A 14289-nucleotide genomic window follows, 5' to 3' on the forward strand; every position below is an offset into this window, starting at 1 on the left:
CTGAGAATGGCTGTTTCCAGTCTTTGGCAGAAGTGTATGTGATAAACCTAGCAAGAAAGCCATCAAAAACCACAGGAGTTATAGCAAAGGACTTAGGAGCCAATTGGAAGAGATTCTCAGGGGCAAAAGGATCATTTGAACCTAAAAAAGCAATAACTGCAGTAGCTTGAAACATCAGATATGTTTAAAAGCTTATAAGCTTATTGTCACTTTTTTAAAAAACTCATTATTGGTTATTGAAAAACAAATTCTTTATTTTAAAAAATTGGTAAATGAAAAAATTAATCATTAATTCTCTTTCCTGTATAACTATGTAATCTCAGGGTGACCAAATAGTTGGTAAGGGCAAGATTTTCTTTCTGAAATATTCCAACTGTGACACTAAGAAGGACTGATGGAACTATCGTGAGCTACTGATGGAGCACTCTGTGGTGGCTGGATTAGGCTGACAGTGCCTGAACATAGGATTCATCCTAACATCACAAAAAAAGACAAGGCATGAACTTCCTGATGAAAGTTCACACTACTGTTATCAAACTTCTGCATCTGTCTACAGGTTAATAGCAAATGCTGGAAGGACTGAGTCGGGGGCCAGAGTCTGAAGATTCTGCAACCAAAAACAAAGCAAGGAACCTAGCACTCACTACAGGGCAAAAGCATATGTTCCTGATAGACAGTTTGCCTCAATGTCAAGGAAATCTTAGGAAGTATTTTATATGTTCACATATTTTTTAAATGGTGGGATAAATTGTGGAAATCAGTTCACAAGCCAGTGGACTGGGGTGAAAGTGGGGCAAGCTGGTTAATGGAAAGGCATAAATTGAAAGAATACTGGATAAAAGAGAGACGCGCAATAGGAAAGGAACTAAAACATGCAGTATTCAAATAAATGAACAGAAATTGAGCATGCAATACCCAAATTAAACTATGCGTCAAAAACAATAGATTAGAATATTTAATTAGTCATATGAAATACAAGTTTGAGACACTTTCCCAGAATTCAGAAGAAGGGAGAAGAGGAGATGGGAAAGATGTTTAAAGAAAAAGATGATACAGCAGTCATAAAGAATGAAGAGATCCAACATACAGAGATGATATTCTGGAAAGAACAGAACAAACCAAACAGGAACAATTATTAAACACAATGGGAAAGAACTTGTGAGATGAAGGATGACCCAAGTCTGCAATTTCAATAGTTTTGTTGCCAGACACCGGGAGCATTGCGTGGACAGGGACCAACAACTACACTTGTTCGGGAGAAAGTTGGCGCTTTCCCTTACTCAAGTCATGGTCATCATTAGGCTTCCATGCAGGGAGAAACCAGCAAACATGCAACATTTACTCACTGAAGGAACTGGCCTGAGATTGTTCTTGCAGGAAACTTGTATTTTAACTGCATGAGCTATTTGTTCACAATCACAGTTCAGCATCATCTAAAACAAGACTTGTTAACGTCTGAGCTAGGTTTGCTGTCTGGTGGTTGGTTACAGATTATGTTCTGAGGAGGGGAGCATTCAGGTTCTAAATACAGGATTTGTGTGTCATGCAGAGATACTCTGACACATTAGTGCACACGCTTTCAAGTCAGCCAACAAACTCGAAGTCAGATCCCTTAATACCAGTTATATAATCATGTGACCTCAGTCAGTTATTTAACATCACAGCACTTCAGGCTCATCATTTATAAAATAAGGAAAACTCAGAAAACTTTATTATATCATGTTTTAGTTCTCATCTTGGCTTTGTCCCAGTCCTCTTGTTTTCTGGGCTGTTATATCTTAGTTTTTTCATCTGTAAAATGGGAATAGTATAACATACACTATAAATATTCCTTTCTCTGAAATGTTTGCCTAGAAATGTAAGCTTATTTGAAGCATTAGGAGCTGCTTGTGTCAGAGATGATTTTAATTTCATTACTAAAAAAATAAAATAGACTAACAAAATTAGCTTCCCATTTGGCCTATTATTGTGAGCAGTTGCCAGAAAATTCTACTTGTTTACTTTCCTAAAGGGTCCTGACCACCGAAAATATTATTCAGCTCTTTTTTAAGTTAGATCTATCACTGAAGATTTAACCTATTGAAATATAATTTAAATCTTGGTCCATCAAGCAGTAACATCAGTAAATTATAAATCTACTTTAAAGAGTTTGCCAGGATACAGCATCTCAGTATATTTCATTATGTCAGTTATAGTTATTTTAAGCTGGATTATGATTTCCAAATACCCATATGTATGAAAGGAAACAAAATTCCCTACTTCAAATATCTGGGTTTTTTTAATTGCATATTTAACATTGTTCATTCAACCCCTCTTCACCCAAGGCCTCCTGTGAGCCAGGCACGTTTCTAGGCAGCAGTGAGCAGGAGACGTAGAATCCGAGCCCCTGTGCAGTAGAAATGCTGGTGGGTGGAGGTGGCTAGTAATCGGAGTGTGCAATGCTGAACTGAGGAAAGACGGAAAGAATGAGGGGGTGAGAACTGTTTTAGAAAGCGTGGTGAGGGACGACCTTCCTGACACACAGACGCTTAAACAGTGACCTGAACAAGGTATAGGAACAGACCAGACAATGTCTGGGGAAAGAGGTGCCACGTGGGGGAAATGGCAGGTACGGTGTCCTGATTAGGGCAGAGTTTAGTGCTTTCTTCTCCTTAGCATACTCTACGCAACTTTCTTACAGTTCTTATATCGTAGCATTGTTGTTTTTATGCACATTAATTCATCATTTCAGGACGTGGATCATGCCTTACATGCCATTCGTGTAAGTAGCTGCTGAATAAATGCTGATTTGATTAGGCCAGTCTGTGTATTCATTGAGCAAATACTATTCCTCCTGTTTACTTATTATGAAAAATATAAATCACTAGACCTGTAAATCAGAGAAAATCGTAAGCACGCAAGTCTTATTCTCTGTTTTCAGAGGGGGAAAAAAAGCCAGTAATAACTTTTTAAATTAAGTTCTTTTTAAAATGTTGTTCTTTACTGAAACATGACTTCATGCTTTGAGAACTCATGGTGAGCTCCACTGTTCCTGATGTTTAGTCAATTGCCCTTAAATAGTTAGAAGTTAGAAAAGTGAATCTGAAAAGTAAGGCATCACAGAAAAACTCTTTGAATTGCAGATTATTAATTTGCTCTCCTTAAAGGAAATTAAAAATTGTATTTTACTTTCCTTAATTTTTATAATTTCTGCAAAGAAGTTATTCTAGTTATTTTATGATATTTACTGAGTGTTATTTTATGTTTAGATCTCCAAAGTTACTAAAACCAATTTTTATTGAACTGTGTTTTTAAAGAAATAAATCCATAGGGTCTCAGTAGGTAAGGTTTCATGGTTTTTTATTTTATGGATTTTATTTATCTAAATCTGGTTTATAGAGGGGGCAAAGCTTTAGGTAGGAAAATCACTACTCATTAGAAAACCCTAGTTTTAATTTTAAAAGCTACTATCACTTATTAGAATGTCAGTACAATTAGTTTACTTATAAAATTTGAAAATAGCCAGGCATGATGATGCATGCCTCTAATCCCAGCACTTGGGAGCCCGAGGCAAGAGGATTACAGGGAGTTCCAGGCCAACCTGAACTGTCTAGCGAGACCTTGTCTCAAAAAAAAAATTTTTCTTTTGAAAATACCTATGATCTGTTTCCCATAATTTGGCAACGTAATTCTTGAGTTTGTCATTGACCAAGCCTGTGTGGTGTGAATACTTCCACGTGGACACTCAAAGTTTCTTTTTCTATCCATCTTCCTTCTCCCCCCGAAAAGTGCCTATTTTGAAAACTAAATATACCTAGACATTTTAAATGTAAGATTTATATTTCTTTCAATATTTTAATGAAAATGAATTTTTTATAGTTGAAAAACAGTAAGTGTGATCCTTAAAATTTAGAAAATAAAGCCCTCTATTTGCATTGTTTACTAAAGTGAGATCATAGTAAATGTGCTGTTTTGTAAACTTTTTTAAATTAACAATCTTTATCTTAGTATCTTTCTTTCTTATCAAGTCCATCCATCAAAATTTCCTAGTCTTGAGATTTTCACATCTTATCCTTGCGGCTCTAAAAAAAAAAGAAACAGAGCCCAGGATTTAGCTCAGTGGTGGCACCTCCTGCCTTGCAAGCGCAAGGTACCCAAGTTCAATCCCCGATACAAAAAAGAAAAGCTCACCCAGTCTTTTCCATATTGCTGATTTAATGGAGGAACAAGCCCAGCTAGCAAACCAGGATAGTCTTACCTTCCATATATTTTTGTTGCTTCCTCATTTGACTTCTTCCCTATTGTTTGTATTTCCTGTTATCTAGAAAATAAATCTTAAATCCTGGCAGAACCATATTAAACAGTTTTGGTTGCAATACATGATGTTGTGTATTATTACAACTTAATCAAGAGATATAATATCTATCTTCATCACCATTAATGAGACTGAAGTTGAATATTGATATGGGGTAATGTACTGATCCCTTCACATAGAGTTTCCTCTCCTTTATAGAAAATGTTTGATGTTATTTTTTATGCATTATGAATCCCTAAGTCATAGCAACCATACACCTGAATAACACTTGCCTGAATCAGTAATTTCATGAAGAATTGCATTATTCTGATTTTCCAGTTTTTTTCTTTTTCTGTATTATTAGGTAGCCTCCTATAAAAATAGAGTACTTTATTGACTGGGGCTGTTGGTTTGTTCTGAAATGTAATTGTTTCTTCAGAGCCAGGACAAATGAGTAAATTTTGTCGATTTTTACCAGTTCAGAAGATTGCCCCCACTTTTGTCTGGTTTTCTCCTTTTTTGAATATCATTGTGGACTTGGTTATTATTGATTCATTGTGTTTTAGTCAGCTTCAGACATAATCCTTACAATTTTGACAATAGGGAAGGGGACTGTTCAGACTGACTCCTGTGTTTCTTTGCTTGACAACCATATTTTTAAATTATGGAAATCCTTAAACATAAAAAATGAATTTAGTGAACCTCCAGTATACCTGTCAGTGAGATTTAATAGTTTTCAGTACTTTCCAATTTTATTCTATTCCACAGCTCTGTTGACCCCTAGATTGTGACTCCATTGGTATTTGAAAGCTTCTTTGTTGTCTAGGGTGGAAAGGTTTCCCAGCCCTACACCCGGCAGCATCCATTTCTCTTAGAAGCCCTGATTGCCTTTATAAGGAAAGATAGCAGATACAAGTCTTGACATAGGGTTATGGGAAGTTTTGGTGGATGGGTTGTGTAGGTACTGGGGATTGAACCCGGGCCTTCATACTGAGCTGTATTTCCAGGCTTCTTTTTTTTTTTTTTTCTTTTTTTTTGAGAGGAGATTTCACTAAGTTTCCCAGGCTGGCCTCGAATTTGGGATTGTCTGCTTCAGGCTCCCAGAGTGCTGGGATTACAGGTGTGCACCAGCATGCCTTCTTAAAAGTTTTTTAATTTGACTTTTCTTCACTTTCCCATCATGTGCCTCCTCATAAAGGTAGCCTGGTAAGCACAGTTACTCTCAAGTACTAGAGGAATTGTACTTCTCAAGGGTGGAACTAGGAGGTTTTTATTTTTATTTTAATTGGTCAAAATGTTAGGCATAGCTTACTGATTATTCAAATGTTGACACGTCAGTATTTTTGGTAAAGGATTTTTTAAAAAAATATAATTTTGAAATATTACCTTGCCTCTATAAGGAAATCCTCAGTGGGTAAATATATGACCTATATTTGTACCACATTTTGGTTTTTTAGCATTTAACACATTTTCTCATAATAATAATGCAAATGATAAAACATTGTAGATTGAATATTGCTAATCCAAAAATCAAAAATCGTAAATGCCCCAAAATTTGAAATTTTTTGAACAATAACTTGATGCCACAAATGGAAATTTGATGCCCTGAAACTGTTTCATGCACAGAAGTATTAAAAATATTGTATATGATTACCTCTAGGCTTTTTGTATGAAACATAAACAAATTAGTTAGATTAGGTCTCATTCCCAAAATACCTCATTTATACGTGTGCAGATATGTCAAAATCTGAAGAAATCTAAAAGTGTTTTAGATACCCAGCCAATATTGGGTTTCTATGTATGTTTTTTTTTTCTCTCTTTTTTTTTTCTTTGAAACAAGGTTTTCCTATGTAGTTCAGACTGGCTTTGAACTATGTAGCCCACCCTGGCCTCACAATCACAATGATCCTCCTGCCTCAGCCTCCCGAGTGCTGGGATTACAAGTGTGCACCACCATACCTGGACTATATATGATTTTCAAGATGGACTGAACCCAAATTGGTTCCTTTCCCTCCTAATGCCCATTCAAATGAAACATACAGAAATGAGAAATGAAGAAATCAATAACAATAAATAGGAGGACTACCAAAGGATGACAGTTAGACAGATTTCTGGACCTTTGTTTGGGAGCCAGAAGGCCCTCTCTCACATCACCGTATCTGTTTCTTTCATCCTTCCACTTGGACTATAGGTAGCTGGCATGAATCCCAGGCAAAACACCAGGCAGGTTTTCTTTAGAAAAATTGGAAAAGGTTAAGGCTTCTAAAGTACATGTTCTGTTCCCAGAACAAAAGAGAAAAAGCCGTCTTCTTTCTGGCATTTAGACCCACTGCCTCCCCACCCACTCCCCCTGGAGCACTGCCGTCAGCCTGTGTCAGCCTACACACAGCACGAGCTCTCCCTGTCATCCCCCTGAGAGTGCACCACCCAGGAAATAGGAGATCCAAGTTGCCTCATGAGTCACTTGTGAATTGCCTTGGATTTGAGTGAGCAGCCCAAAAATCACCAGGCAAGTGAGGGGCTAATGGCAGGAACAGGAGACCAAATGCCCAGAAAAATAACATTGCCAATGGAAAAAAAAAACAAAAAAAAAAACACTCTCGGAGAGAACTTTATTTTAAAAAAAGAACTCAGGGACACAAGATAATGCCACACCCGTTAAACACAAGTAGGAGGACACAGGCTGTCAGCTTGAAAGAGCACACCATGTGCAGAAATGAGAGAATCCAATGACATACCGTGACACAGCCTCTCAAAAGGGCAGAATCTGTAAGATAAAAGATTCAAAAGTCATGCACATACCATACCAGACGGAGATCAAAACCTTAAGGCCTTAAGACAGTAAAGCTTGAGAAAAAACAAACACACTCTGGGAAAAAAATATCCAACCAAAGAATCTGTATCCTGCCATGCTACTTAAGGATGAATGCAGAATAAAGTTGTTTTCAAACAGTCAGTGGCTCAGAGTTGACCTTCTCTTGGCATTAAAAGAAATGAGTGAATTTCACTTCCCCAGAAACTTTCTTAAGGAACAGAGAAATCCACCATTTTGCCAGACACAATGGGGCATGCCTGTGATAACAGCAGCTCAGAAGCTTAAGACAGAAGGTTGGCAGGTTCAAGACCAGCCTGGACAACTCAGACTTTGTCTCAAATAAAAATAAAAAGGGGCTGAGGAGTGTAGCTCAATGATAGAGCACTTGCCTAGGATGCATAAGGCCCAGAGGGAGGGAGAAATTCAGCATGTAACGTTTCATTAAATATTTTCATTTGAAGCTGATGTGGTGGCGCATGCCTGTAATCCCCTCACTCCAGAGGCTGAGGCAGGAGGATCGCTGAGAGTTTGAGGCCAGCCTGGGCTACATAGTGAGTTCAAGGCCAGCATAAAGTACATAGCAAGACCCTGCCTCAAAAAAAAACAAAAATATTTTTGTCATTTGAGGTTTGTATTTTTATCTCATTACTGTCAAAAATGTTTATTGTAGGGAGAATAAGAAGGGATTGCATACAATACAGTAAGTAGCTATAGATTCACACCATACAGTAAATTATAGAGAGAGTGTGACCAATATCAACTGGATTGCTCCCTTTACTCGGCAGGGTTGAAACCTGCCATACGCTGCCCAGGTAACTGATATAATTTCTCATGATTCCCAGCAACCCCTGCCCTGTGATCATAGCCACCTGACACACCCTGTGGCTGGCAAGGTCAGCAGATTCTCTCATCAGGACTGAAATGACATCATGTGACTTAAAAGTGTCATTCTGATTGCTGTGTTGAGATTAGACTTAGAGGTGGAGTAGTAAGGCAAAGGTAGAGGCGGGGCAGAGGGCAGCTATCACGACATGATTCCAGCTTAGTGACTGTGGCTCCAACATGGTGGTCACAGTGGAGTCCATGAAGAGAGCTCAGATTCCAGGTATAATCTGAGGGTGGAGCTGACAAGATTTCCTGACTGGATGAGGGTGAGCAAGAGAGGAGTCAGGGTTTTTTGCATGAGCAGTAGGAAGGGAGGAATGGTTGAGGGAAAAGAGTAGGAGGGAAGTTGGTGTTTTTCAGAGATCCGTTTGACCCCAGTAAAGATGTCAGTAACTTGGAGATATATATGTTTCTGCAATTCCAGAGAAAGGTCTGGCCTGGGGATAGAATGTGGGGCTAGTCAGAATATAAACTGTATTTAACAAGACCACTCGGAAATGAATGAGAAAGACCCGAGAATGGAACACTAAGGAGTATTGCAGCGTTTCAGGAGCAGGGAGATGGGAAGGAAGGTTCAGGGAAGGGAGCAGCCTGTGTGTGGCAGGAGAACCATGAGAGCATGGTTCCCCAGAAACCAGGGGAAGAAAGTTTCAGGAACAGTTCATCACCGGTGCCGTGCTGCTGAGGTCACGTAGTGTGAGCACTAAAACTCTCAGTCGGGTTTGGCAACATGAGTGTCAGTGTTTTTCCTTGAAAAGGTCTGTGTGGCTTTTTCCAGGCAGCTACTAAGGTGTTAGGACATAAACCCTTAAATTACTTGGTCTTAACTACTTTAAAAGGAAACAATAAGACACTTCTTTTGGCTTAGAGGGGCATTATAAAAAGTACCGGTGTACCAAGAGAGTGCAGACTAAGAAAATGTGGTCTCTGCTTTAGAAGATTATGCTACCTGAGCATTTTATTGAAAGGTAGAACACATCTTTTCTTTGTTCACGCTGAATGGTGGAGTTAGTAATTTTAAATCTGATAAGATTACAAGCATTTAATAAAATTGAGCTAATATTAATATGGTTGTTGAATAAAATTGAAGAAAGCCTTACCCTATGCAATGTCAGTAATACATCTTTGTATTAATTTTTCTTCTTGCCTCCATAGGTATGGTCTGAATATGCGTTGCTTGGCAGCCCGGGTCAACTATAAGACTTTGATTGTCATCTGTGCACTCTTCACTTTGGTCACAGTACTTTTGTGGAATAAGTGTTCCAGTGATAAAGCGATCCAGTTCCCACGACATTTGAATAGTGGCTTCCGAGTGGACGGATTAGATAAAAGAGCAGCAGCATCCGAGAGTAACCACTACGTGAACCATGGGCCCAGACAGCAGTCTGAGGAGGCCTTTCCCCAGGAGCAGCAGAAAGCGCCCCCTGTCGTCGGGGGTTTCAATAGCAATAGGGGAAGTAAAGTGTTAGGGCTCAAATACGAGGAAATTGACTGTCTCATAAATGATGAACACACAATTAAAGGGAGACGAGAGGGAAATGAAGTCTTTCTTCCATTCACATGGGTAGAGAAATACTTTGACGTTTATGGAAAGGTGGCTCAGTATGATGGCTATGAGCGGTTTGAATTCTCTCACAGCTATTCCAAAGTCTATGCACAGAGAGCCCCCTATCACCCCGATGGTGTGTTCATGTCTTTTGAAGGCTACAACGTGGAAGTCCGAGACAGAGTCAAGTGCATAAGTGGGGTTGAAGGTTAGTATCTGTCTGCTCCACTTGCATGTTTCTAGCCTGCTTGTGTTGAGGACTAAGAAGCTGTCACTACCAATTACACAACAGGTACACAGGTAATGCCAGAAGACCTTTCAGGGCAGAGCCCTGAAAGGAGGAATAGGTTAGATCTGAACCTAGGACAGCTTTCTGGGTGGTATGACTTAAGAGTCACAGTAACACTGTGCTTGAATAAATAGGATTTTTCCATTACCCTGCCTCAGAATCTGGAGTTCTCACTACTGAGGGCAAGGCACAGCATTTCCACAAGTCTTGCTTGTAAATGTACAGTTAGCTGTTAGGGTTGGAATTTGAAATGTCCCCCTACAGCTCTTGTCCTTAAGGCTTGGTCCCCAGTGCAATAGCATCCAGAGATTGGGCCTTTGTGGGGTGAGGAGACCATGAGGCCTCCAGCCTCATTGATGGACCCATCATGTAATGGGCTTCAGGAGGCAAGGCCTGGTTGGTGGAAGTGGGTCATGTGTCTGTACCCTTGAAGGGCATATTTTGTCCCTGGCCCCTTCTCGCGTTCTCCACTCTGCTTCCCGGCTGCCATGAGGTAAGCAGCTTGGCTTCACCATGCCCTCTGCCTTGATGTGCTGCCCACAGCAGTGGAGCCAGCCAGCCTGCCATGGACTGAAACCTCTGAAACCATGAGCCAAAGTAAGTCTTTCCTCATTTAAGTTGATTTCCTCAGGCATTAGGTCACAGTGACAAAGAGCTAACACATTACCCTTGTAGAGGCGAAGGGAAAGGTATAGAGACCACACTGAACAGTTAATGTCCCAGCGCTCTCTTGTTCCCTGGTAGATGAGTGTCATCCCTGGGACAGGATTTCTAGTCCTCAGGACAGGCAAAATGTAGGCACTTTTTTCTGAACTTATACCACCCTCCTATAGTCTATACATACTGTCTTTCATTATCTTTGAAAACCTGAGACATTTGGAGCTTCTTGTGGATATAGTTAGTATACTTTGGAATTTGCTTTTCAAACATAGGATTGACCAGGAAAAAAAAATTAAATTTGCCTTTAAAAGACATCAATTAAACCAGGGAAATTATTTCATTTTTCTTATTTTGTTATCAAGTGATTTTAATTTCAATTTCATTTTAATACTAAGCTTGATTTAATATTTATTTATAAAATCCATGTCAAAACAAGCTTTCTGTTAATTATATATTTTCCCTTTGGAATAAAGTTTGCTTACCTCACCAGGTAAATGTGGCTGTTTTCAGACTCCCCCAGGTCCAAGGTATACAGCGTGTGTCTGAAGTTAGCTATGTTTATGCATTGGAAAACTGAAGTCTGTATATTCTGATGCAGGGTTTCCCCTTTGTTTTTATTATTTATACAGATTTTTAAACATTTATGAAATGTTTAGAAGGGGGAAGGGGACAAATTCACTTATATTCTCTCTTCCTCAAGATAATTATTACCATTTTTGTATTTTCCTTATCCTGCTTTTAACACTATTTCCCACACAAGGACTTGGGAGAGTGCAGTGGTACCTCACTTTATAAATTTAATTTGTCTTAAAATTTTGGGGAAGATGACTGCATTTGTGTTTGTGTGGGGAAGACGGCCATCCATAGTCATGTTTGTCACCCAATGTGGAATTTGCAAACAGAAGCAAAATTTTGCTGAACACTTTCATTTGCAAACCAAATTGCTTGCAAACAAGTGTTCATGAACCGAGGTTTGGTAGTAGTTTGGTAGAGACTTCAGCTATCCCCATGGCTAGACATCCCAGGTGGCATGGGGCCTGCCATGAGAGGGAGCAGTCACAGGGTGAGACAGTGCCAGGGCACAGGGACAGCCGGTCTTCCTTTTATAACAACCCTTTGAGAGAACTGACCGAGATCCCAGGAGAGTTGCACTAACTCCTTCTGGGAGAATCCCGCCTTAAAGATTCCCTCACCTCCCACACCAGCATGGTGGGGACCACTCTTCCAACACACGAGGCATTGGAGGATAGGCTTACACCATACCAGAACCATGGCTGTCCCTAGTTCCTTGAAGTTGCATTAAACCACCTATAATTTTGTAGATCCCATTCTCCATTGTGCCTATCAGTTACTTGTTAATTCTATGTAGAACTACAATAAGAGTTCATCCCTCAAAGCAGACAACATGATTCAGCAGTCCACTACTCTGTGCAGCTCAGTGATGTAAGTCCCAAGTAGGAAATTACTAAAACAGTAATACCAGACCCTGAAATTTTTGCTTTTCATCTTCAGATAATCCATTAATGGATTATGAATCTATGGTCAAATGTAAAACTTTAATTCAATTTTTTTAAAAAACACTCCTTGTTCATAAGGTTTTGTTTTGGGTTGTTTTTGTTTTTGTGAGACAGGGTCTCACTGTGTAGTTCAGGCTGGCCTTAAATTCACTATGTGGACCAAGCTGGCCTTGAACCCATGGCAGTCGTCCTGCCTCAGCCTCCAGAGTGCTGGCATTACAGGCATTTGCCACTATATCTATCCAAGAACTAAATTTTGATAGAAAGGATATGAAAAAGAATTTCAAACTATATTTATATTTTAGGTTGACTGGGTATAACTGTTGACTTAAGCAAATATTTTAACCGTCAAATGCTATACTTCATTATTAGATCATACCTTGACCTTGGAGGGAGAGTCAGGTAAGTAGTTACCATGATTGTTAAGTACAAATGTTAAAGAAAAATTCAGGATTAATATTTAGACTAAAACGTGACCTGTATGTGCTTCTAAATTATACAAAATTTAAGTCTATGAAAGAGGAATATGAAAGAACTATAACTAATAGCAACAGTAACATACATAGAGAATCTATGAAAGGTAATTTATAACGTGGCATTGCTCTGAACAAATGATGAGAACGAGTGAATACCTAACCTCTGGTTAATTTGGTAATAATTTCTAGCTCAGAAGTTGCTGGTAACCCTAAAACTCAGTAGTAAAATTGTAAGAAGTAGTATTCAGATGAGGCTTGTAAATGTCTGAGTAGGACTATTTGTTTTGTTTTTGTTTTTATAGGTGTGCCATTATCTACACAATGGGGACCTCAAGGCTATTTCTACCCAATCCAGATTGCACAGTATGGGTTAAGTCATTACAGCAAAAATCTGACTGAGAAACCCCCTCATATCGAGGTGTATGAAACAGCAGAAGACAGGGACAAAAACAGCAAAACTAATGACTGGACTGTGCCCAAGGGCTGTTTTATGGCCAGTGTGGCTGATAAGTCTAGATTCACCAATGTTAAGCAGTTCATTGCCCCAGGTAAGTAATATACCATATGTGGCTACTAATTTTCTGTTGATTTATGGCATCTGATACTCCCTTAAAATTTTAATACAGTTTTTAAAAACATGTTAACAGACCATTTATTTTATATTCATAATAAATGGTGTCACCCAAGTGAAATCCCTAAAGAAGAAACAGCTAAAAGATGAAGGTTGTAAAAAGGGAGAAAACAGGAGTCTTTACTGTGTGAAGAGCCTCACTTTAGATTGAATCTTATGATCCAGGTTACTGAGTGAGGGATCCATATCCCAAAGGAGTAAGTCCATGGTTTTTGTCTTGTTTTGTTTTGCAGTGCTGGGGATCAAACTCAAGGCAATGCATATGTGAGGCAGGTATTCTACCATTGCCCCCAGCTCTGTTTATTGTCATATTTCAGCACAGGATACAGTCATACTTTGGTACTCTGCTGATTTGAAACTTGTCACATTTGGAGATCAGACGAGAGAGGTAGGGTGCATTTAGGGTGGTATATCCATAGACTCAAATTTGGTACTGTAAACATTTTGACAAAAACTTTGTCCCAGCACTTTTATTTTATTTTGTTTTATTTTCTTTGGTACTCATGATCTTTGGTACTGGTCATGCCTCTCAGAACCATAGACAGGTCCCGAGGTACCATTGTAGTTAATGTTTAATGTTTAATGTTCTGCACCAAAGTAGAACATTTTTTATGGAGAGCTATCCTTTTCTTTGCACATCTTATACCAAAAGCTTTTTACTTTTTCAAGAAAATGTAACATTAGCAAATAGGCCTGCTTGCATATTGAGTTTTGCTAATGTACTAAATTATCTCAAACTTCATATAAAACCATTTTCATTAATAAGATCATTTATAAAATCAAATTAACTTTATGCAACATTTCCCCTTTTACTGAGACAGTCTCATTAATTAGGATGTAATGTATTTTCTGTGCTGATCAGTAGCCATGAGAGTTAATGACTCCATTACTTAAAAAGACAGTGAAATCATCTTAGCACCTCAGGTTTAATTCTATTTGGGTGAAATGTTGTCGAGATCAGAACTCATCCCCTCCTCTCCGCCAACCCTACATTCAGTAAATAGAAAAGAAGAAAAGCTACAAGACCTTTTCTGTATTCTCTCCTTATCCTTCATTGATGGCTGTGTAACTTACAGACCTTGCAAACCACAATACAAATCTACTCATTTTAGATGGCTTTAAGTAAAGAATTTATGAGTTTTTAATGCAGTACAAATAATGGATGACCTTTAGTTTTTATTCTGTGACTAGAACTTC

At 38.8% G+C, this 14289-nt stretch overlaps 1 protein-coding gene across 8 annotated transcripts in view; it reads left to right on the forward strand.

Annotated features, from left to right (window-relative positions):
- The window catches only part of Glce (glucuronic acid epimerase), a 93185-nt gene that overhangs the window by 65776 nt on the left and 13120 nt on the right, over positions 1 to 14289 (forward strand). For 5 of the 8 annotated variants that reach the window (XM_004855572.3, XM_013076231.3, XM_013076232.3 and 2 more), the window contains 2 exons: positions 9129 to 9727; positions 12764 to 13009. In XM_004855572.3, coding sequence (XP_004855629.2) covers positions 9129 to 9727; positions 12764 to 13009 — 845 coding nt within the window. The remainder of the gene's footprint in view (positions 1 to 9128; positions 9728 to 12763; positions 13010 to 14289) is intronic. The other 3 variants (XM_021237005.2, XM_087199137.1, XM_087199138.1) reach the window with 1 other exon arrangement.

This window comes from Heterocephalus glaber, unplaced genomic scaffold, assembly GCF_053883595.1.
Source record: "Heterocephalus glaber isolate CG9 unplaced genomic scaffold, H.glaber_assembly_v1.0 deba00001689, whole genome shotgun sequence".
Lineage (NCBI taxonomy): Eukaryota > Metazoa > Chordata > Mammalia > Rodentia > Bathyergidae > Heterocephalus > Heterocephalus glaber.